This window comes from Cyrtonyx montezumae, unplaced genomic scaffold (assembly GCF_038088225.1).
Source record: "Cyrtonyx montezumae isolate F1298 unplaced genomic scaffold, pur_monq_1.0 scaffold_8, whole genome shotgun sequence".
NCBI classification, from domain to species: Eukaryota; Metazoa; Chordata; class Aves; order Galliformes; family Odontophoridae; genus Cyrtonyx; species Cyrtonyx montezumae.
The window spans coordinates 110085910-110111991 of NW_027072089.1; the positions used below are offsets into that span (position 1 = coordinate 110085910).

Below are 26082 nucleotides of genomic sequence, written 5' to 3' on the forward strand. Positions count from 1 at the left end.
GGGCTCTCACGGGAACTGGATTCACATGGCGATCAAAAGGAACGCTTGAGTGATGAATGCTTCTGCAGAAGTCTGAGGCAGTCACTGGCGTGCAGGAGCTGGCTTATTTTGCCGAAGCGTCCTTCTTGTTGGGATTTGTGCCGAGCGCATTCCCTGATGGAGAAGCCACAGCCAGGGGAAGGAGAACCGAGCGCGCTGTGCTGCCGGTGGCACTGAGGGGTGAGCTGCCTGCGTCTGTCATTTGGGGAGGCTGGATCGAGCCAGCAGCCTTATTCAAGGAGTTGCATTGTCCCTGCGCTCTGACTCATCGCATGTAAATGTGCTGCAGCCTCGCTGTACGTTGCAGATATTTTTATTGCACAGGGAAGAATTATTTGCCTCTCTCCACGCTCTGAATAACAGCTGGAAAACGGATGCATTTCTCGGACGGACTGTTTCTGACGCTGAGGAACGGGGCTGCAGAATCGCAGAATGGTCAGAGCCCGCGTTTATTCTCGGACAGCAGAGAGCCCGCTACTGTTTGCTGGCAACTGACCTTGCGGGACCGGGAATAGCCACGGCCGTCTCCGTCAGAGCAATTGTTCATTCTCTAGGCCTGCAGAATGGAGCCGGGGCTCTTCCAACAATGATCCCCCTGTCTGCGTAGGGGGGAGGCACGCTGCTCGAGTTGTGCTGCTGACAAGGGCGGATTGGCTTGGAAGGACAGCTCTTAGAGGCAGCGAGCTCTGTTGTAATTCAGTTGGGTCGAGGGTATTTTTGTCAGCTGTTCCACAGTCTCATCGTTGTGGTTTTGATGTTTTGTGAAATTTTATTTAAAACAAGAACTTTCTTAACGTCTCAGGGTGCTTAAATCTGAAAAATGGAGCATAGAAGGGGATTGCAATGTCCTTTTCTAAATATTCAAATACCAGCAGTGCTCACAAGTTTGTGAGTGTATGTGAAACAGGTGAAAGCATTCCCTGTATGGTCCTCGGTGCAATACCTACAGCGTGCTTCCAGAAACAGAGTTGCTGGCGTTAATTCTGTTTGCTTTTGCTTCTTCAAACGGATCGAATGAGTCGAGTCTGTATTGTTGTTTTGGAGGAGGAGGAAGATGATTCTCCCACATTTGTTTCCACTATACCTCAGGAAAATATATGTTTGCGTCCATTACCTCCCGGAAATGTGCTGGTAAGACACGTTGCTCGGTGGCTTATCTCTCATTTGTAATACTGGTGAGGATGGCAACAGAAATTTTGTAAGATTATCACAAACGTGCATGGTGTTGAAAGAAGCCAAAGTGGTAAAAACTGCCTATACCGAAGAGGGCAAACCTGAAACTTAGTTGCAGAATTAATGTTTGCAAGGGCTTGCTGTTCTGCATGGAAATCTGTAGTAGTAGATCTCAGCTCTTGCATAGTAGCAGGGGATTGTCAGAGGGCTTGGTGAACTATGTTGGGAGTAAATGCTTTTCCCCCTCTCCTCATTCCTCAGTGTCACATTTATGCAATGCCACTTTAGGAACTGATGTAATCATTATATTGCAGTTATATGCTGTGTTTATTTTGAGAACTGATAGAGAGTTCATCAAGTGACAGCAGTTAAAAGCTAAAGTAAAATAATGTAAGTCGTAATTGAAAGGCAACTGTTCGATTCAGAGTACCTCTCATGGTCAGTGCTGGGGGGACTCTGCTTTTGTTTCTTTAAATCTTTGTGAGGTGGCTGACTAAAATCTTGCTGGCATATCTCAGCAGCTTTTCTTACTAAGAAATCCTGCTATATTTAGTGATAGAAGTGTGTGAGCACAGATTTGTTACCATGCTCATCTGATTGATGCACTTTGTTTTCTTGTGCTTTCTTCAGGTAAAAAAATTCTGTTCACTTCAGTCACTTTCTAATGTAAAGGGTATTTACCTACATAAATTCTATAGAACTTACAGTAAGTTATAATAGCCCTGATTTTATACAGAGGTGTTTTCTTTTCAGCTGTTAAAAGCAGCTCTATAGGCTTTTTGTAAAATGTTTATATATTTCATTGGTTCCTGCAGTGACAGAGTATGCTTGTGCGGCTGAGGTTTTTAACGTTCTGAATTCTTTCAGTTCTGTTTACTGTTAGTAGTTACTTTATTTTGCTGCCTGAGGTGTTTGATTTTGTCCTCACCTTGTGTTTCTGTTACACATCACAGTATCATACAACATCACTAAAAACTGAAATGGATTAACATCCTATCTTTTTCTTTGTTTCAGCCACCATTGGTTCAAGCTATATTTAATGGAGACCCTGATGAAGTTCGAGCATTAATATTTAAGAAAGAAGATGTTAATTTTCAGGTAAATCTAAACATTAGCCTTGAAGTACAGTCTACTTTTGTTTTGGTCCAGCTTTCTGCCCTACTAACCACTTTAAAACCATGTTAATTCAAGAGCTGTAAGTTGTAGTGCTTTTATGTAATAAGCAAAAGTAAAGTTTTTTATGTACACTTAATTCTGGAAAAGAGAATGGAGAAAGATGATAGATATTCTTTTAGTTTTCTACGTTCATTAAGCCTTAATTTTATATTTTTTTCAAATGCTAGTTTTGCAGTACTGGGGGAGCTGAAAAGTTTGTACAGGTTTATCAGAACTTCTTAGAAAGGAACACTAGTTGAGTGTGATGCTTTGAATGAAATAGAGCGTATAGTACATATCTGACAATTAAAGAAAATAGTACAGAGTTTCAGTAGGTTGACTTAAGAATGGATTTTAGAGAGGGAAACCCAACACATACATTAGCCTCTAAAGATAGAATTTGTGCTCATGTGTCGTGTTAGTGACATTGCAGATTTAATTTTAGAAGTTGTACTGAAAATAAATTGAGTTTGTTCCATTTGGGGTGAAATTCAAAGAACTGAACAGCATGTGTTTACTGTAGTTACTTTCTATTAAAGTTCTAATATGCATCTTTGACACTGTGCAAGACAGTATTGCATAAACCTTTTGCTTCTATTAGAAGTTGTTCTGATTATTGAAGCAGGCTGCCATTAGCCATTTAGGGTATAGCATCATAGCAATGTGGAGCTGTTTCCCCTCGCAGTGCATCAGAATAAGAGTGACGATAAAAAGCTAAAGCTAACCGTCTGGATGTTACACAGTTGCCAGTGTAAGACCACGGTCATTGTTTACCTTTTGTTCTTTAGATTCACAGAACCAAAAGCAAATGTTTAGTTAGGCGTGTGTATTTTGACATTTAAAAGCATTCTGTGGAATTTGTATCTGGCCAGTGCCAACTGGAACTCTGTCTTGTAGAGCTTGGGTAGGGCCCTGTACCAGGAATCTCACTGTCTGATTGAGAGTTTTGTTTTATAATGTTCTTTTTTTTTTTCCCTCTCCTTGAGAAATTTTGCTTGTTCTTCAGCAACAATCTGTGATGGGTTATATAATATCAAATGACATAATCTGTTCAGTCATGAGAGTACTCGTTCTATGTGTGTGTGACTGTCTTGTCTCTCCATGTGCACACTTTGATCCTATTATTAGCATATTCATTTTTAAAAACTGATTAGTCTATATCTTTTCATTTGTATCTCTCCATGCGCAACTCAGGTGTAGCATCCACTGTAAAAAAAAGTAAAGTTAGTACCTTTCTGCTTTCTTGATTACTTATTACAAAAGCCTCTGGTAGGTTTCATTATCCATGAGGAGGTGAGTTTGTTTTGTTTTGGTTCTCACTCAACATTTGTCAAACAGGCATAAATATAAAATAAGTAGTCATACTTATATAAGAAAGCTGATGATTTAATTGTTCATACCTCTTGGTGAAGAGGGTTACTCTGGACTATAAAATATGAAAATATACCAAAGTAAAATACTGTAGATAGAATATTCAGATTCTGTTTGTTTTTACATATGTGTACATACCAATTTTCCTTCTTGCTATAGATTTAGACCACATATGTGTCTTGCAGTAGTGATGCCCGAGGAGCATTTACAGTGCATTGAAAACAAGCTGTTTTCCATTCTTCGGTGTAGGCAGATGCTTATTAATATAACCAATCCATTCTATCATGGTGGTTCTAATCCTACTGCAATACTTAATACTGAATTCACATATAACTCATAAAACAATTGTCTGGATTTGCTGAGCATCCAAGTCCTCCCATGGATTGGTAGAAATAAAGTTAACTGCCTAGGGATCTGTCTATTTGTGGTATTTTTCTTGGGTTTTGCACTTGTCATATGTACTTGACTTAGGTAGTGTATTCTGACATAGTCCCAAAACAAACCTTTTCCCTTAGTTGTGTGTTATGAATTGATGTGGGTATAAGGAGGGGAAAAAAGTGAAGAAAATGAATTGACTGTGTGTTTCCTAATAAAGAGAAGGGTTGGGATGAACTACAGTGGGTTGTATTAGAACCAGTATATGTGTTAGATGTTTTTCCACTTAGCTTTCCAAGTGCTTCAGTACAATTGTTTGAATTCCAAGGCTGTTCCCTCCATAGCCTCTGCAGAGTCTTTTCTCCTCTCAGTACCAGCTAATTGTTTTGCAGTTTGTATTCTAATAGCTGGGATTCCTTCCTCCCTTCTGCGTTGCAGTGGGTTGGGTTATGTAACTGGAGACTGAGTCCTGCAAATGAAACTGTTCCCAGAAGAGAGCTGGAGATAGAGCTGCACTGGGTCTTTATTGTAACAGTGGCAGTCATTCTGCAAAGTTGTTGGTATCTTGATAAAATACCTTTCTTTCTCTTTCTGTATTCATCCACCTTCATTTACCTTTTTACTTTACAGGTATATCATCTTTAATTTTATTTGCCATTGGCTTCATGCTCTGTTAAAGCTGAGTTGAGTCTGTGTGTTTGGCTTCCTGCAGCTAGGCTGTGATTTGCCCATTTGGTAATGCCAACCGATTACATCCAGGCTGGACTGTATTAGAGCATTATTCATAAAGCAGGTGATGTCTTGCAGCAGAACAGCATTGTATTTAGATAGATTCTGAGATGGGTGGCCTTTCGTAACTTGAGTTCCTGTGTGCAAATGCTAAGATCATAGTAGTAATGATAGTAATAGTAAACTTGGGCTCTTCCGGGAAGGAGGTTGTTCCCTGCTCAGGTCACATTTAGCAGCTTTCTTGAGTCACAGCCTGAGTCTAGATTTAGGATGTATATATTTTATTCAACTCAGCTGCTGTGATTCATGTGAAGAAAGAGCAAATTAAGCATGTTCTTTAGCTGATTAAGTTGCGGGTCAAAAAGGCTTGGCTCCTTGGTGTGTGCCACCTCCTAGACAAACCTGATTTACGGGAACTTTGATCAAAGATATTTTTGGAAGGTGCACTCTCTGAGGCTCCAATTACTGGAAAAAACAGGGGAGAAAGGATTACTTCTCCCTCCTCCTCCCCCAAAAAGCTTGAGAAACTGTAGCTGCTAGTTTCACGAATCAGGCTTAAATCACACACATATGTTAAGCCCGATAGAGTTTCTGTTATTTAGAGGGAGAGTGACAGTGGGTGGCGTGTGTGCACTCGTATGTATTTCTTACTGCTAGTTTTTCCTTTGTACCATCTTACACTTTTCTAGTTTTGACAGTAAGAAAGGTGGTATGTGCTAATTAAGACAGTATCTCTTTGTTAGTTAATGATGAATGTCAACGTTTCCTCTTCTTGGTGATTAGAATAGCAAAGTTAGTTTGAAATTTGTGCAGTTCTCAGCAGTTAATTTTACTTAAGTGATACCATTATTGCCTTTCATCAGTCAGGATTTAGCCTTTTTTTCTTTAATTTTTGTTAGGTTTAGAAGTCTGTTGACGCTGTAAAATTGTACCTCTTCATTCGTAACCAAAACATTTAGGCTTTATGCTCAGTTTCATAGATTATGAACATGGAGTATTTCATGTTGGCTTTTGTTACGAGCATTACTGTGTTGAAGGAATATCATCTCACTGACAGAAATGCTACAGAATTTCTACATCTAATTCCTGAAATGGTTGTTCAAAATCAAAACAGCTTTTCCTCCTCCTTCAAGAACTATTAGGATAATATTTCTAACCACAGAAAGCGATACTTGAGGTAACTCTATATGCTGTCGTTATAACCCAATTGCACTTGATCTTAGCCAAGGGAATAAATATCTGATCCTCTCTGGAAGCAGTGTCAGTATGCCCCTTGCTCTTTTCGCACTAATGCCAGAGAGGCGCTGCATTTGGGGAATCCCAGAGTGACACAGGTGTCTCCCAGTTTTCAAAGGTACTCACTGCTTCAATTTAAAATACTGATTGACATGTGTGGTTATTGACTTCAACATGAACCACCTGTGTCTTGCTGCTCACTGTGCTTTGAGAGATTGTAATAGCTTTATATGAAGCATATCTTCAAACTGTTGTCTGCATGAGTAAGGTGGGTTTTTTTTTACAACACAAGATGTAACACTGGAAAACGAAATCCCACATACTGTACTATCAGTGCAGCTGTCATGGTATGCAGATGTTTTCTGTTCTGTACCACATGCCATCCAGCACAGCTCTGAATTTAATGGCACTTTAATAAGGAACCAAAAAGTTAAAGCTCACCTGTGCTACTATTATGCAATTTAAAAAGTAAAACAACAACCACCAACCGCCCTAAAACAGCGACAGCAAAAAAATAACTAACACCATACAGCCAAACAACCCTGCAGCTATAACGTGTTGCCCATAAATCCCAGGTTTTGTTGCTGGGGCTGGCTAGCAGTGTGACCCAGTGGCACCATTGTGACAGGTATGAATAGGAGAGCAAAGTGTGTGCATCTGTCTTTGTTGCTCTGAACTGAGGGCTTGCTGCATGGATGACTCTTGCAGTGGTGGTGTGGGCTCTGTTCCCAGCCCTGCCAAATGTGGGTTTGCATAACTCCTTGTTGGTGTCATTTGCATGCTAGGAAAATGCTGCTGGGTTTCCTCCTGGGGTAAGATAAGATGCCTGTCTTGATTTCTTGTTGCCTTTGATTTTTCTCTGCACATCATTGCATGTACTGCAAGAGGAAGAAACTTGGCTTGTTAGTCTGGACACAAGCCTAGGGTTTCTCATACAGCACTGAGTTTAGTTATCAGGAGAATTAGAAATTGAGAGTATCAGTTATCCAGGTAATTCAGGAAATAATAATGAAAATTATAGCACAGTTTAAAAAATAAGAAAGATTCTTCTTGATGCTGGTGTTGATCAGGAAAATGCTAAAAGAGGTTAAATAAAAAAAAATAGGTAAAAGTTTACTGATTTTCATCTTTATACTTCTCTTTTGGGCTGCACTCTGGCTAACTTTCTTTTCCAGGCTTAGAAGTGCAGCACAGAACAAGAAAAACCTGACTTAGCTGGCTGAAATATAGAATGTTCCACAAAATGCAGCAGAATGCAGTGCTCTGATCATGGAAATAAATTATGTACAGATTTTTGATGTATTGTTATGCAGGAAACTAAATCACATGGCAGTTAATTAGTATGTCTAAAGGTAGAGAAACTTATATAGATAGCATGGCCTTGATTAAAAGCAGATAAACAAAAAGCTGTGAAGTATAATGAGGTAAAGATAAAAAACTCCCACAGATTGTTTTTGTTATCTTTCTGTAGCCATTCATATTACCAAGGTATATGAATAGTATGAGATTTTTTATCACCTCTCTCATTATTAATTGCTATACATAGGCTGTTGAAGTTATCCCTTTTGTTCAGTACCTTCTGTAACTTAAGTTGCATCAAGGGAAGAATTTACCATGCGAGGCATGTGGAAGGTGCTGCTTAGAGCAGGTTAGAGCATGGCACTTCTTTGACAGGGGCAGTTCACGCAGTGCTGTGTTTCTGTGCTTGTTAAGATGCTCTGGAAATAGGTTTGAAAACAGTGGAGAACGCTGACAATTTTGCATAGAAAATTGCATGAGCCAGGTGAAGGTAGTAAGATGGCAGGTGTGCGCCAACCATACTTCTTTCCACTTCAGGGACATTTATGATCATTGACCAGAAAGAAATTCTGCTCTGTTTTATAATATGTGTCATTTTGTTCACAAGAAGAACACTTGAAGTTGAATCATTTTCCAGGACAGTTTAGCTCATGTTACTGCATCATGCTTCCATCAGTCACAATGAGAATGAAGCTACCGTGGCACCTTTGTATCTGAACTGGTGAGAATAAATGGTAGCTAGTGCTAAGCAAAAATCACATAATTTAAACTTGTTTCTAAAGAGTGAGAGAGCTTGAGTTTGTTAAGGAGTCTTTTTGTCTGAAACAGGCATCAGACTCAGTAACTGTTCATTGAATTCGTGCGGGAGATGTAGACTGCATGAAGGCCTTTTATGCTGGCAGCTGCAGTTGGCAACAAAAACTTGGGCTAACTTATTTGATGCTGCAGAGCAGCATCTTATTGTACTCCTTGGCAGCACAGACTGTGCAGGCAGCTCCATCGCTCTTGCTTTGCTGACGTGAATGTCAGGCAGGAATTAACAAAGCATGCAGAAAAAAATGTAATACATTCTGAAGAGTAGTAAATTTTCTTATACATATGCATTTCAAGTATTGTTTGGCTTCTTAACAGTTCAGATTATAAACAAGTTTTTTCCCAGTAATATTAAGGAAATCAGTGAGTCTGAAAGGTTTTACAGTATTGATGAGAACGTATGAGTTATAAGTTTTGAGTTTGGCTCTAGTTGCCTTAGCTTATTTTCATCCTTTGAATTGTTTACCACTATGACTGGATGTGAGTTTTCCTTCAGATAACACCAGTGTACTAAAAAGGCATAGATGTACATGTGGGTATATATACATCTACAAAGGCTGCTCTGAAGGCAGAGCCTCATATTTCATTCAGTTGGTCCATGATGTCAGAAGTAGATGTTGGTGATATGACAGCAGAGGTTAAAACGTCCACTGATATTCTGTTAATGTTGTTGCCATGTGACAGATGGCAGCAGAGGGGTAGTCTGACAGAATGGCATCTCGCATGGGAATGCGGATGAAGCAAAGGAACATCATTAAATTCCTCCACGCAGAAAGAATTGTTCCCATTGACATTCATTGGTGCTTGCTGGGCGTTTATGGAGACCAACCAGTAGAAATGAGGTGGTGGGTGGTGCATTTCACCAGTGGTGACAGTATATCACCTCTGCTGGTGCTAATTTATACAAGGACAGCTGGCAAGTTCTTGTTCATCGCTGGAAAAAAGGTGCATAGCTAACGGTGATGACTACGTTGAAAAATAGTGTTTTGTAGCTGAGAATTTGCTCTATGAAATAGTGTTATTATGCTCTTTGAGTCTGTTGTGATTTCCATGGAAATAAATTGTGAGGCATTACTTTTGGAGTGATGCAGAGGGTAGCTTATCTAAACATACAGTCAACTGTCAGTGGGAACGAGCCCTTGAAATCATTGCAGGAGGTCAGAGAGAAAGTTAAATATTCCTGTATAAACAAATATGAATAATGACAGTATCTCCAATTAAACCCACTGTTTAGAAACAGACTTTGATTCGGTACAGCAATTCCTGCCTCACTGTTTCTATTCAGAACCCTATTTCAGAAGCTGTATCAGAGTCTGAGAAGTGTTGTATTAGCAACTGTGTACCTGTGAGACCACACAGAGGGCAGCAGGTGAAGTTGGGACTGCAGAAAATAATAAAACAAATAAGGTATGCCTTCAGACACTTCCACTGCTGTTTGCTGAACAGTTTCTGTTCACTGTCTTCCTAGCAGAAGCTATACCTACCATCTTTATCAGAACAGATCTTTAGTAAGAGTTGAGAAGGCTTTAAATTCCAATTACTGGAGACATTTTAACCAGCTAGTGACTGTATCCAATTTGGTATGATTTTATTTTGCATGAGGCATATGCAAATACATTTGTCTCGTGTGGTATTGAAGAAAGTAGTATATAATCTCAGAGATTTATGGCAGCACCTATTTTCTTTGCCCTTGGGCTTCTAATAAAATTCAGCTGTAAAATTATAGTAAGATGCTTCTTTCTCATATATATATATATATATATATATATATATATATGAGAGAAGTCTGAGCAAAAAAAAAATATATATATATATAATTTTTTTTTTTTTTGCTCAGACTTCTCTTCAGTGTGCATTTCAATGAAATTCATTATGTTCTGATGCTGGATATTCTCTGTAATAAGCTTTCTCGATGTTTCCACCACAAACAGGAACCCACTTTTACTGTGCGACCAGCCTGATGATGAGTCATGAGGCTCTCCTGCTTCCTGCAGCATTCACTTAATTGATGTTTATTTACATGTGAAGAAACATTAGGAAAATTCTATGAGGAATCTTGTTTCTTGAGAATGTGATCCTTTGCAGCAGGTTCTACCTGCTTGGAATTGACAGGTATGCATCAGTATATGACATGATCTTCATTTGCAAGAAGATCAAGAGTTTGGCTTTTAAAAAGGCATAATGTGCATAGCAATGGTAAATACGTGAGGCTTTTTGATTAAAAAGGTCCAGAGTTAACTTATAAAACTTATTGCCGCTGAGCATGCTTGAGTTCAGTGAGGTGTTTTTTTAAGGGAGTAGATAGAGGTTATCACTACCATGTGGGAATATCCAGGGGTTATTTTGGTATAGAGCTAAGCTCTTCATAACAGGAGTGCTAATGTTAAGTATCTGAAGGGGGTAAGAAGAAACTTAGCTGCAGAGAGTATAAGGAAGCTTTCCCTGTAGGTAAGTTTCATCTGTTTCTAGAGGAATTGCTAAGAGGCTGTTTGTTTTGTGGATCTGAAGCATGGATAATTAAAAAAATAAAGGAGAACTTTGGAGACCTATTTCTTCTGAGTGTTGTGGAAACATCCAGTGTGTTGCATACTGTGTCTGGGTACTGTAAGAATATCCACTGGCTGCTTGAAAATTTGAGTTCATAATATAGCAATTATTTACTGTTACTTAATTATATTACAGTTTTGTGTTTCCTGTTCATTAGTGCGGAATGTTTTCAAAGCATGTCATCTGTAATGAATAATCAGATAGCTTATTTCCTTTTTAATGCAGCTTAGAGAGTGAATTATGCTTTTCAGCCTCAATATAAGGTATATCCACATTGCACTGAGTTCCTTTTCTGGTGCAGAAAGAGATTTAGCTTTGTATTTTAAAACATTCTATGTAAGTGAGCATTTTCCTTCAGAATCAGAACTCTTAATGTCAGAACCTTGCCAGTCCAAATTGAAATAATCCGCTGCATCCTGTTGGTAACATCATATTTACTCTGTGCAAATGAGATTTTCAAGTGTATTGAGTTATCACTCTTATTAGAGCAATACAATAAAACCTTCGACAGAGGTACAGGTCAGTCTGGATTGCTGCCCAGCACAGTGCATGCTGTGAATGATAGCAAGTTAACAGTTGCACAGAGTAGGACTCTTCTTAGAGGGAGAATTTTTACAAACTGTGAAAAGTATTTTTTAGAGACTTGGTATGAATTAATGGCTGAATTAATATTATTACAGTGTACTACTTGTGCTAATTATATTCTGCTTCTCATCAGGCCTAGTAAGCTTGCCTCACTCTATGTTAATGTGGTTATACTGTTTGCAGAACTGGGCAAACAAGCTTGGATTTCTGCATGGCAGTGTTTTTACCCTATTGGTTGTACACTGAATTTGTTTTACAGTAATTGGGGATTTGACAGACAAGATTTGTTCTGGTCATTGCTATCCATTAGCACTGAAAACTGGCATCCTTTTAGAGAACCATGAATAATTAGGTAATTCTTGAAATGCATTTAAAATTTCTGCATTTGAATCTTAGTGTGATTCTTGTTAGTGATAATGATTTTATAGATTGTGTCTGATTTGTCATTTTACTTTTACTGAATGTAACCTTACTTACATACTCAGAAAGCATTAGAAGTTTTGCATTTCCTGCTACTTTTACAAAACAACCTAGAGACAAGGTCCTGAATAGCCCCAGCTTACTGAGGTTGCTCCTGGCACTTGCTGTGCACTTGCTGTGCCTGTCATGCACGGCACTGGTATTTGAGAACAGAACATCCCTGCTCCAAGAACAGAGAGAAGAATAAAGCTCTTTAGACTTAATGCGTGTTAACATCCAACATCGACACAGTCCTTAAAGAATGCATTGCTGTTAATAGCAAGAGAGGATTTGAATTTACTGATTATTTATAGTAACTTCCCGTGTGAGAACTCCGCATGTGTATGCGATGTCACTTTGTACAAAACAATTTTCTCTGCTTTGCAAGTCGCTAAAGCAATCTCATGTATTAGAGGAGCATCTAATGCAACATCAGTAATCAGTCCTTTAAATGTAGTTCTGGGGAAGGCTGAGTGTAAATCAAAATCTGGAAGGAGAAAGTGTCATTTGTTTGGTGTTCTGTGGAAGGGCCATCCCAGACGTGCCTGGGGAGGAGGCTGTGAGGAGGCTCCGAGGCCTGGGGGGCCACACACTGGGTTGGAGTGCATTGGAGGATTTGAGGACTTCTCATCTGCTGATGCAGACACTTGCTGGGTGTGAGGTGTGGAGTTATTTCTCAGCACCATTCATTGAATCAAAGAATCGTAGAATGGCTTGAGTAAGAAGTGATCTTAAAGCTCACACAGTTCCAACCTGCTGCTGCAGACAGGGCTGCCACCCATCAGCTCATGCTGCCCTGGGGCCCACCCAGCCTGGCACTGAATGCCTCCAGGGATGGGGCATCCACAGCTCCTCTAGGCAGCTTGTTCCAGTGCCTCACCACCCCTTGCATAAAAAGTTTCTTCCTAACATTTAACTTATATCTTCTCTCTTTTGGTTTAAAGCCATTCCCCCTTGTCTTGTCACTATCAGACAGTGAAAAGTTAGTCTCCCTCCTACTTGTAAGATCCCTTCAAGTACTCGAAAGAAGTATTAACATTAAACACAACCTGAAAAGCTATTACCTTTCTGTCACCAAGACAGTGCAGTTAGTGATATGAGTACCTGCTTTACATCAGGCACGTTCAGGGATGTCATGCTAACACTAGCCTTTGTAATAAGAAAGGCAGAGAACTCAGCTTTTCTGAACAAAAGTGTCACTGGCCTGAACGTAATATGGTGGATTTAAACTGGGATGGAGATGTGCATACCTTACCTAGTGTGGTGTGATCTTTCACTGGAGCATGAACAGAGACTGTATTATCCTGTTTTCTCTCTTGGCATCTTTTCTTATTTGTGTCCTCAGATACTACAGATAGATTACTGGGTAAGACAAGGCATTTGCTAGCCCTTATTCAGCCTGCTGCATGAGCACAGACTGTTACATAATATTCCTCATATGCTTGTGTACGTGCATTCTGCTTTTTTTTTTTCTTTCCCTCAAGAATAGTTAGTTATTTTATTTGTATTACTTATCAGCAACTACATTCCAATTAAAAGCTTGTGGCTTTTTATCCTACAGCTTGTTTCAGACAGATGTTTACAAATGGTTTATTTGACATTTGGGAAAGGGAAAATCAAGGGAAAGTATTTTTTTGTGAGATTATCATATGTTTTGTTTGCTGATTTTCTAAGCATAGGATAGTTTCAAATGCTAGAGAATCTTTGTTTAGGAGAGGTTAATTTCAGTATTGGTTTTTAATTTTTTTTTTCACAATCTAGTATCTATTGTGTAATCTTGGCCACGAGATGCTCTATTTTAATTCCTGTTAAAGGAAAAAAAAACAAAGCATTCCAAATGTCTCAGCTGTACTGTAGGATTGAGTCCATCATATCAAAGGGTAGAGAACAGCTCTTTATTTGTTGTGTATATTGGGCAAGAATTCACTGGCATTTATTAGTGATAAATGGGATCAAATTCTTGATTGTTAGAACTCAGAGGGAAATGTAGAAGCTCACAAAGCCTGCTCAATTATTCATGTCTTATTCAATACACAAGTGGATTGTTGACTTCACTCACAGCAAATGCTAGCCTTCATAATTTGGGCAAAAACGGTTGTGTTCATTTTTGTAGAATAAATACTTAGCTTCATCTTTTCTTGTGAGTTGTATTTGTTCCTTACATGAAAACCGAACTAGCAGGAATCGTGGAAGCAACAGGAGCATTACAATACCTGCATTCTGCCTTCATACTTTCAAAACATAATATTTGAGAGAGGTGTAAAGATATACAGATGTTTTGAGGTTTTTTTAAATTATATCTCCTGAAATACTTGCCTGCAAGTCACCAAGGAGTATTGCTTTATTTAAAGTTAAGTGTTTTCTTTTGTCATTGACAGACAAAAATAACATTTTTTGAGAACCCAAATGAAACAGGAATGCTACATTCCACCAAATTACAGCTATTTTATTATTATATTTCTGAAGATTTAATACTTTAAAATGACCTTCTTGGAAACAAGACGTGCTCATGAGCTGAATCTCATGGTTTGAATGTTGTAACCGTACTAAACTAATGTGACTATTGTGTTGGCTTTTTGTTGTTTTTTGGGGGGGCTTAGGAGTGCAAGGGGAGTGGTTACTTCTTAAAACAAGAAATTTTTGCTCTTATTTTCTGATAGATTGCTTAGCTGGCTTTGTAGCCCTGCTATCTAAGTCATGGATCGGACTGAATCTTGGTAATTGTTCCTTGTGTAAGATGTGACTCACTTTCTATTTTTCATGTGTTACTTTCTGGGGCCACTGCTTTACAGTCAAATGTGAACAATTTGTTATTGCATCAGTTTAAGGCTTGTGACATAAAACATCAGACATCTGAGGAGAAAGGTTTTTGGAAAGTTGTCCAAAACGCTGTTACTTAACAGTACTATTTTGAACTTCAGTTTCCTTTTCTGCCAGTCTTCTTTGTGATGTAGCACCCACCAGCATTCACAATCACATTTGCTAGTATTGTTATGAAGTTTGGGATTTAGGATAAGCTGAAATGGCACATTTTCTGCCTCTTCTCCTGCTCTCATCCCATGAAGTTGTTTTACAGAATGCAAATGTCAAAGACCAAGTCGCCTTTTGGATAAGAGCACTAAACCATCTTTGTCATGTTTGCTGGTGTGACTTGAAGAGCACATATTATTTGTACAGTCTTCATTAAGAAAGTTTTCAAATGTTATTTTTAAGAATACTGAGTTTCTTCTTTCTGTTTGGGCATTTCAGAAAGGAACCAAACTTTGAATGATTCAGATTTTCTGAATAAACTATATGTGCAGTGGTTCAGTGAAGACAAGTTCTTTAATTGAATGTGTTATTTGAGTTAATCAAACAACCCGTAACTGAATAGGAAGAAAGTTATTTTCCGTGGATTTCGATGCTACTCTGTGAACTTGAACTTGAAATGCAATTCTAGAAGTTTCTTGAAAACTTCCATTAAGATGAGTGAGGATTTATCAGGGATTGCAAAGTATGTCTGAATAGCAAAGCCATGCAACATGAGTTCTTTTCCCTCACCTCCCATTTGTCTCATGATGTGGAATGGAGTACAGAAAGCAGTGCACTTCTTTCCTCCAGCTGAAGGCAAAACTTGTTCGACCAGCAGTTTTTCTTTATGGCATCAGGTACACTCCAGGTTTCATACTGGGACAGTAAGATGATTGCCTGGGCTGTCACAGTAGCAAGAAAAGGAAGGAACACCCATCCTGGTGCAGAACACACTGCAGTCGATCATTGTTGTTACAGCCTGAGTTACCTACCTAAAAGTTGTTTTTCTCATGGAGGAAATGTGGATATGGTAAAAATCTTCTGCAGCCAGAATTCTTATCACATCCGTTAGTGACTAAATCTGAGTAGATTAGATCAGTTTCTGTAGCTTTTAATGCCACTCAGTGTTGATTCATCTCATTTTCATCCATTTGGACGGGCCCACGTTAAACCTCCATCCTTCTTCTGAAATATCCCTGTCTACAAAACCTGAGCAACTCTTGGGATTATCCATTTGCACTTGCTGAGTATTTGATTTTGATTTGGAAAATCAAATTTTGGAGTGGAGAGTTACTGTTTCCCTAGCATTATGTACCTAATAGCCTTTTCTTTCAACTTCCTAGATTTGCTGTGACTTAATAGTTGGTGTAAAAAGGGTATGTCCTAAAATGTAATACAGCTTAGTGATAAGCCTATATTACACCAGGTTTAGCATGGGCTTTCTGAAATGTCTCTTGTGAATGCAATTCATGTGCTTAGGAAAATACTAGCATGAGTATTGGTTCAAGCAATTAATGGAATTAGCACGACAAGTGTAGTCTTTTCTAACTGTGATGGTACTAATACAGACTCAAACAATACTTGTTTGTTAGCTGCTTAATATATAAATGGTTTTTGTGGCTTAATGGTTTGCTTTCATCCTCTTTTTTAAGTATGCAGAAGAGTCCTTTCTTATATCCTGTTCAGGATATTGGAGGTACATTTGAGATAGGAGGAGCAAATATAGTTCTGCTTGTAAAAATACTGCTAGTCAAAGTCAGTTAGAAATTTGTGATAACATTAAGTGCTGTGTTCTGACTATCCTGTGAATGTCAGAACAACTTAAGAAATGGTATTTTGAGAAATACTGGAAAAAAATTTCCAAAAAATAGCAGGTAAATTACTCTCGGAATAGAGATGAGAAATGAAGTTATTTGTTAGAAACTTACAACTTTGGAAATCCTAACACTTTTATCTTTTTCTTCTACTTTCAGTTTAAGATAACTGGACTAATGTAAAGCAATACTTTGTCAATGGACATCCTTCCAAAGAGTTAGCATTCCCAATTACAGTGGCCCCAACTATATACCTAAACTAAGTCTTATGAAGTTTTAAACATAAAAGCCAAGCATTCTGTTTTGGGTAGAGGAAGAAAAAATATTTAGAGTAGGCAATCATTTTATCTTTAAAAATTCTAATTTAAAAATTCATTTATCTTTAAAAATTTTAAATATCTTTAAAAATTTCAAAATTTGCATTGTGTCTTAGTGAATGTTAAGTGCAGCACTGGTGTCTTGACACTGGGAGACCCCCCTTTGATATTTGATGCTATTAAATAATTGCACGTATTTTGCATTTGTATTGGTACGTATTATCAGTGAAGCTAGGAGTTACCAGAAGTCCTTTCTCACTAATTTAACTCTCAGTTGTTTGCAGAGATAGTACCCACACAAAGATAACTTTTATCTGAAAGGATACTTCTTAGTTAAAAAAAAAAAAAAAGGAAAAAAAAATAAAAGAGGTAGATGTGAATGCTGTGTGTTTCACTTAGCCTAAAATTTCTCTGTTGTTTGGCTTCACAGAAGTACCTAATGAAACAGTGAAAGCCCAGTATTTTACAGTATTTTTACCAAGGAGGCTTTTTTGCTTTGTTGAAGATAAGGAAGAGAGTTGTAAAGAAATTCTAAGCACCACTGGCATTGTCATTTTATCCCAAATTTTGCTTTAGAGGGATCATCTTCTTTGTTTCTCATGCTGTAATACTGACAGAAACACCTACGTAGATGAAATGTTTGGGAAATGTGGGAAACTGTAGTACTACAAATGGAATGATAAAATGTTTTTATGTATTTCAGTTTGAAGGTGCATATAAACATGATGATGTGATTTATTTATTTTTGTGAAATAGAATAGTTATCTGAACACTGATTCCTTGAGGACTTTTAAATTGCTTTTTATTTTGACTGCATTGGCCAATATCTGGAATTCCACTTTGGAGTGGAGGAACATAAATTTGTAGTTTCTACTGGAATACCAACATTTTCGTTGAACTGTGTCTAAGACCTGCCTACTGCAACTACTTTAATACATTTCCTTGCTAACATTATGTCTGATGACGTGGTCGTCCCTCTGTACTCAGCACTGATGATGCAGCAGGTTGTGTACTGTATTCAGTTTTGGGCCCCTCACTACAGAGATGATGTTGAGGCCCTGGAGGTGTCCAGAGAAAGGCAACAAAGGTTCTGGAGCACAAATCTTACGGAGAGTGGCTGAGGGAAGTGGGATTGTTGGGTCTGGAGAAGATTCAGGGGAGTCTTTATCACTCTGTACAGCCTGAAGGGAGGTTGTGGTGAGGTGGGGGTCAGCCTCTTCTCCCAGGAAACAATGACAGGATAAGAGGAAATGGCCTCAAGTTGCACCAGGGAAGTTCAGATTGGAAAAATTTATTCTCAGGAGGAGTGGTGAGGTATTGGAACAGTTTTCCCAGGGAGATGGTGGAGTCACCATCCCTGGAGGTTTTCAAGAAATGAGTATGACACCGAGGAAGGGTTAGCAGTCATGGTAGGGATAAGTCAGTGATTGGACTCAGTGATCTTAGTGTTTTTTTTTTTTTCCAACCTTAGATCACTGGATCATTAGAGCTGTCATATGCTGATCTGCCTTACTTGTTTTTAAGTCAGAAAAAACATTTCTCTTCATTGCCAAAGGCTTCCCCTAGGGATTGTGCAGTATTTTAAATAACATAGCACCAGTGGTTTTAGATATTCTGTGTAACAAAAACTTTCATGTAACCAAACATCGTTTTATTAAATGTTTCTTTTAGTGTCATTTAAGTTAATATTGGAGAAATAATTCTAAGGCTATTTGTGTGCCAGAGTTTATATTAGCATGATGTATCAGTGCTGCAAAATGTTTGTTTACGAAGTTGCTTCTTAAAACTGAAAGCTTATAACTGAAAGCTTTTAATTTTACTTGCTGTAATGATTTTTATTTTTACATTTTTATATTTGCTGATGAAATTTGTTCTTGAAGTGATTACTCTTTTTAAATAAAAAGTAGTTGATCTGTATGGCAGCATAAAAAATTTAAAATTTTTCTTTAATTCTACCCTGATTTCATTTTAAAATTCACCAGTGAAACTTAAGACTTCAAATGGAATAAAATTGATTTTTTTTTAAAGGAAGCTGACTTATGCATGATGAGGAAAGCTTGCTGAATGCAGATTTTTTGATTTTGTAAGAAGATCTGAAAAATGGATCTCTGCTAAAATGAAACCTCTCCCACATGCAAGTTAATTAATAAAAGATTAAAAAAAATAAAAAATTTACAGCTTAAAACTAGGGAAGAAGTCAGACCAGAGTGTCTTTGACCTGCAGAGCATTTGATGTTGGTACAGACCCTGGCTTTGGGCATTTCTGAAGAGTTCTGGGGATTTCTGGGAGTTGACCCCAGTAATGAGGAGCTGTGAGCATCTCAGTGGAACTAGGAGTTGGGTTTGAGTGTTTTCAGACACTGCTCCTTCATGCCTTGGTGGCTTCATGATGCTTAACTCTTTCCCAGTAGGATTTGGGGGAAATCACTTGAATTTATCAGAAATCTGGATCATAGATGTTTCAGAAAACTATGTGAGAGGCTTGGCTAAACAAGCACTTCCCTTCACTTCCTTTGTATTGAAAGATTTGATTGATTAGATCTGACTGGTTAATTGCATGACTTGTTCCCTTCCTTTGGGCTGCAGGGAGCAGCAAGTTTAATGTGTGTATGAATGTTTCCATGTGCTTACAGCCTTTTTATTTTATTTTTTAAATTTCTCCTTGTTTTATTTATTTATTTAGTTAGTTAGTTAGTCAGAAGCTTGTAATCTAAGGTTGAAACATCCTGGTTTTATGTGGTGTTAATGATAAAGAAGTACTATAGATTGCTTACTCATTGTGCATCAGTGTCAGGTTCTGTGCTGCTCAGTGTTGAATCCCTTCTGTGTAATTCAGAAAATGAAGTCAGGAAACATTGACAGTATGGTGAATGTGTGATTTGAGCTTCTTGTGAGCGGGGACAAAACAGTGAACAGGCAGTTTAGAGAGGTGGGTTTGTGTGTGTGCTTTCTGTTGTTTTCTTTCGTGGGGTTTGGAATGTGCTGAGTTGTGAAGTTGTGTGTTCCAGCAGTAACTCTTTGCTCCCAGATCTCTCCTGCCATGTACTTTTAGTTTTCTTCCTGCATGCTCATAACCCTCAAATAGGGATTCACTAATCACAGTGATTTTAGCAAATCTTAACAAATAAAAGCTCAATTAAAATTAAATTTTCTGCAGTTGTCATAATAGAAATGCCTTGATACTTAAAACGCATTGCTGATTGTCATCTTGATTCTTCCTCCCTTGACCTTGCAGTATGCTTCAAGCTCTATTAAAATGGTTTGAATATCTAAGGAGAACTTAATCTTGGATGCTCATGGTGATCAGTTTCTTTTTTAGTTTTTCAGCAGCTGTTCCCCAGAGAGCAAATTGGCTGATTTTTTGTTCATTTCTATCATTCAACATGACACAAAGCTGATCTTATTTTACTGTTTAAGCTGGTGGAGGGGAATTGACACTGATGCTGAAAGATTTGAGAAGTACTTTATTCCGGGCTTTCAAAAGTTAATGTTATCTTCATCTGTGAATACTGTGCATGTTGAAGTTCTTGCTTGCTTGTATCTTCAGAAGGATGGAATATCAGCCTGAGTTATCCACATTGCTGAATATTATCTGTATCTTCTGGAGTGCTTCTGCAAAATGAACTGTATCTCTACCTCCTCTTTGCTCATCTGCAGTAAACAAATCAGTTGAAATCTCAGCATTTCTGCCTCTGCTCACTCCAGTTTCTTGTTGGTTTTCTGTTTCGAAAGTAATTGCTGAAGTTGACCTTCAACTTTCCTAAGAAGGCATTTCATACCAATATATGGAGGTGAAGCACCTTTGTGTAAATACGTAGGGCAACCTTAAGTTCATGTTTCTGGAGACAAGTGAGTGGTGATTTCTAACTGATAGGTTTATGTTTAGATGTGATGAGTATCTGTCAACCTGTGTACCTCAGGAAAACGTGTGCTAGCTGCCTGCATAGGTGTAACAGTTCCTTAGGGAGCGATGTGCTTTACTCAACGAATGTAACAATGTTTTCTAAAATATAAAATGTATAATATTTGGAAGATGCATTTTTATGCAGTGTTTTTTCATAACTCATGAAGAATGCTAAAAACATAGTTTTTATTTTAAATAAAACCTTTTTTCCCCCCTCTTACCACAGGATAATGAGAAAAGGACCCCTTTACATGCTGCTGCCTATCTGGGAGATGCAGAAATTATTGAACTACTTATTTTATCTGGTATGTTCTGTTCCTGTTAATGGAAAAAAAGATTACCTCTATGCACATCCTAAGAATTATTTATGTACGTCTTAGTTTGTGTAGCTTTTATTGAGATATTTAATGTACTAAAGAAGCTTATACTGAAAGTTGGGTTCCTCACTTCGCAGTGTTACAATACTGTGTAGGTCTGCTCTAAAATGCTTTTGGTAGAAAGCTTTTTCAGTTCTCTCTTTTTCTTTGTAGCTTGATCAGCTTTAGATGCTCTACTTTAAAGGAGTAATAATGTGTGTGTTACATGTAGATGTTTGCAGCATTGCTTTGGTCTTAAATTGGCCTTCAGAAAAAAGGTGGAAAATGGAATCTGAAGTTGGTGATATTTTTTTTTAATTATCTTTTGCTATTGGCTTAAATGCACAGGATATAGATAGGTTCAGGTGGAAGTTTTAAAACTGCTTTTCTCATTTGCTATTTATTTTTACTAAAACAGTGTGCAAGTTTTGTACAACAGTACATTTTAACCTTAAAAAGGAAGAGAAACAAGAAACTGAAACAAAACTTAAAAGCACAGCTTCATAACTGAGGTAGTGAATTGATTGTCTTTTATCTTGGGCAGACTTACCCATCAAGTAGGCTAAGTTCATGATATGGAGCTGATCTAAGGTTAGATGCAAAGATGAAAGCTTGTCCCATAGAACTTCTTCATTGTTCAATCTGCTTAGTGCCAAACACTACCCATGTGTAGTTGGCTGTTTTCCCCTCTCCCATTGCAACCTTTTAATAGCAAATTTCACTTTAAGGAAGTGTCACTATAATTATATAGGAATCGCCTCCAGATTGTCAATTGAAATTGCCAGATAAGACTTAATTTGTTTATAGTTTAGCAGAATTTCATATTTCCACTTAATATATATTATTTCCACAGTATTATAATTAAGATAGCAGTTTGTATAACTATATACTTATTACGGAAATATATAGCATAGTTTAAAATGTTTTTGTTCATCTAAGAAAAATTTTCCCAGAAAAGCTCAACTGTGTTACTGAGAAAGTGGGTCAGAAAAGCATGCTGTTCATCCCTGTCAAGAGAAAAACAAGTTCTTGTGACTCTTGAGAACATATAATGACCTCTTTATTCTAAGAGGATATTGTGAATTTGGCAAGGATATTTCTTTTTGTTGGGGTTTTCATGGTGATATAAAATAAAAACAATTAGCCTTGTTATAAATTTTGTGAAGTTATAGTAAACTGCTTCTGGTAACTGAAGCTTCTGACCAGTGTGGGTGAGCTGAGTCCAGTCACCAGAACTGGGACTGGAGAAAATCCGTCACTCCTTCTCTCAGGCTAACGGAAGGAGAGATAATTTTATTCAGATATTAATGCAATAAGACTCTGATTGGGAAATAATAGTTGGAGAAGAAAGATTAGTCATGCTATTTGGGCACAAAGCCTGGGAATAAGTGGAAGAAAAATTGAAGAACAAAGAAGGGAAGCAGAGAACTGAGAATTAGGACTGTACAAGTAGTACAAAATCGAATTGTTGCATGGAGGAGAGGATGTGGGCTGCTGCTGTGTATAAAGATTGTTCAGGGCGACTGGGAGGCATTGATACATCTCAGATGAGTGCTAATTAATAAAAATGATCATTTGCTTACATAAAGCAATTAAAATAGTTGTAGGATCAAAAGCTTTGATGCTGTGTACTGTTGAGGCAGTATCGGTCTAACCTGAGTGTGCTCCTGCATTATGCTGTGGATGTGACATGGGATTGTGTCTTTCTGTAGAAGTAGTGCCTCACGCATTCCCAAAAGAGGGATGATCTGGGAGTGAACTGGGGTTTACAGTGAAGGAGGCACAGCTGCAGTGTTGCTGCATTTGTGAGTGAGTGATGAGGAAGCATTCAGTGGGTGAGAAAGGGATGTCTGCATGTTAAGACTGTTTAGTTTGAAAGACTGTGCTGTATTGGGCACTGATCTGTAGTATTTCCTGCTTACAGTTGGGAATCTTAGGCAAACAGCTCAAACCAGACTCTTTAAATAGTAGTCACTAATGTAGTCATTTCTGAATGCTGGATTTGACATCTTGTCATTTGTGTATGAGTGCTCACAGCTGTATCTGAAGTGCTGCACCAGTACTTCTCTATGAGACTGGGTGTATGTTCCCTCAAAATACACAACTCAAGAGTTTTCTTCCAGCTCCCGTCTCTTAATTGGAATTTAATTGGAACCACTTAACAGATCATAAGTGTATTTATTTTCTCAATTTCATGAAGATACAGAAAATTCCCCCATTGTGATTCAGCTGGAGATCAAATCTCTCCTTGGAGACAGATTTAGGTTACATCTTGTTGTAAAATGTGAACATTAGGGAGCAAATAAAGGACATCTGTTACTGTGGTAAAGTTTGAAGGAAATGTGCCATGTTGCAGGGCCACTTTTTGAACAGTGACAAAGTAATTAAATGGCCCGTTTGACTAGAAGTCTTCTGTGTTCAGTAAATTTGCATGTAAAAGTGGTGTGGCTTACAATTGGCCCGCTGTAATGTGTTTGCTTGGGGAACTGAATCAAGTATTGTAGGCTGCTTTCATCCTGACATTTCTCACCATGCAAGAGGTTGACTTTGTATCTTGTAATGTCTTCTAAGGTAGTTTTGCCGGTATGTTCTTAGGAACTATTCTGAAGTTTTCCAACTATGCCACATGTCCTGTGGGGACTGTTTGCCTTGATTTTTTTTTTATTCTTCCTTCGAACTGGGCGTCAAAATTACTGAAGTCAATTACTACACCACTGCTACTCAGTGATTCTTTTCTGATTCTTATCATTCTCTATTCTTAGCTGAAGCATGTATTGTGTGTTACGTAGACATGCTTTTAAAATTCTGGTTGGAACTTCTTTTGCATCCCTTCAGGGATGTATTTTGGATCATAACTTGCTGTTACTTTACGATGCTTTACTCTAGATGTGAGCAACCCTTACTTCACATTCTGAAGATAAAAACTATTTCAGCCTGTTTGCAGACTCCTGTGGAGTAAGTTTTCAGTCTTACAAGTGTATTCACTTTGGTTTTGAATTCTTGAGTTAATTATTTTTCCACCAGCCTTCAGGGTTGATCTGTGAGCTCTCCTGTTATTTTTCACCTGGGCAAGGGTCCTGAAGATGACAGCTTGTGAACAGCATGGAAAATTGCTTTGATATGCCTCCAGTTTGGGGCTTGACATTTAGATTGTATTTTTTTATTTTTTTATTTCTTAGTAAAAGTCTTGAAGTAATGGTTCATTGAATTGACTATTAAACTTGTCCCCTAAGGATGTCAATGTTTTTTAAGAAAATTCTGATACCACTATGTTCTGCAGGAATCTGAATATTCAAATCGTCTATCCCCCAGATTGTAGCTAAATATGCAATTGGCATTACTAAGTTTGTTAGGTAGGAAGGTGAACAGTAAGTACATGAGGCATAAAGGTGCTTGTTCACAGTCTACAGAATGATGGAACAAAAGATCATATTTTAGTCACATTATTTTAGAAGCATTTTCTATTACTCTGTAAAGAGTTGTAACACTAAAGTTCTGTGTACAACTCAGCATCCTGGTACAGAAGTACATCTGTTTATTTTTCATAAATATACTGAATTTAATGATATAAATACTTGATGGCAGACTACTGAGAAGTAGAAGGGGGACATAGCTTAGACATTGTTTAACTGAATATCAAGATCTGACTTTCAACTATGTCCTTATAAAGACTCAAACCCTTCTTTCACTTAAGTCCTGCAAGTGGACTGTAATGCTGTGGCTTCTTGTGTTTTAAAAATATATACTTTTTCCATTTGTCCTACTCTCTTTTTTTTTTAAAAAAAAAAGCAATTGGAGTAGTTGCTCCAGGCAAGTGAGAGGAGCAGGACAAACTATAGTGATCTTCCACTGTGTTCTGTTGGCTAGTAACATCTTTATACTTTCTTCAATATGCCACATAGACTATTATTGCTTTCACTGAAATAGCCATGCTTCATGAAAAGAAATATGTGAATTATGTTGTTTACTTTTGAGTAGGTTTAGTTACTGATATTGCATTGACACTTAAATACTAGCATAACACATTTCTGTTTGTTTAACCCAACATTTTCACTGCATGAAGCTCAGCATACATGAATGTGTGGTCAAGATTAATCTCATTAAGGTTTGGTGGCTTTACAAGCACTTGTGCTTTCTCCTGGGAAGCTGGAAAACAGTTGTAACAATAATGCTATTTTGGAGGATAGTGAAGACCCACCAACGCTGTGTTCCACTCAGGCTGTGTTTCTTTCATCTAATTCTTAAGTGTTAACAGACAGTGCAGTGGCAGTCCAAACAGTTCAGATGTTTGAAAGGCTATTACTGATCAGTCGAATGAAGCTTTCTCAGTTTGAGTTGCAGATTTATGCATATGCAAGGATGTGTGGTTTTGCAGGGCTTCTTTTTACACTGGCTGCATCTTTTGGCTGCTTCCTCTTCCTTCGACAGTGTGAGCCACAGTTTTAATTTCAGGGCTACCTTCTCTGCCCTCTCGCAGTGGTTGCTATAGAACATTGTTGAAGAAAGCAGCTTTAACTTCATTTTGTCTCTCAAAAAGAAACTTAGGAAGATGCACTGGTGGTCACTGGCTCCAGGAGTCTGAGAAACTTGTGCTACTCACAGAAGCTCTAGAATGTAGTAGCTGAGAGGTAGCAAGAGCTATTAAGTTCTGGAAGTTGACTTTTGCATTGACAAGACAGCCAAATTCTGGAGGATGGCATTGACTTTACTGTATTTTTCCTCCAGCATTTCTCCTATCTGTGGATTGCATTTCTGTTTATCTTCTTTGGGATTTTTAAGTAATAACAATAAACGTGGTTGTTTAAGCATTGGTGTGGCTGATGAAGACAGTCCAGTCCTCTCTTTTTCCCCACTGTTCTGTAGATCCCCCATTGCATTTTTACCTCCTACATGGGTAGAAGCTGCCTCTTGATTAGGTCTTACGATTTTTGCAGCAGCAGTTTTTGAAGTTTCCAATTTTCCAATAAGAAATAACCTAGATTTCACCAATTCCTCAGTTGTCATCGTAAGATTTTATATTTTTTTCAATATCTCCCCCCAAATATATATCTTTTTATCTGAGGAGAAGTTTTCATCATCTGTTCATTCTACTGTAAACTCTTAACTGTTTCTGCCTGCTA

The 26082-nt window shown here is 37.9% G+C and overlaps 1 protein-coding gene across 3 annotated transcripts in view; it reads left to right on the forward strand.

The window, feature by feature from the left end:
- Positions 1-26082, forward strand: part of ANKRD28 (ankyrin repeat domain 28) — a 106691-nt gene that overhangs the window by 37029 nt on the left and 43580 nt on the right. Inside the window, exons 1-3 of one of the 3 annotated variants that reach the window (XM_065753164.1) lie at positions 257-1170; positions 2227-2310; positions 20833-20911. In XM_065753164.1, the coding sequence (XP_065609236.1) occupies positions 1054-1170; positions 2227-2310; positions 20833-20911 (280 nt within the window). In that variant the 5' untranslated portion in view covers positions 257-1053. Of the gene's footprint in view, positions 1-256; positions 1171-2226; positions 2311-20832; positions 20912-26082 lie in introns of those variants that run through there. The other 2 variants (XM_065753162.1, XM_065753163.1) reach the window with 2 other exon arrangements.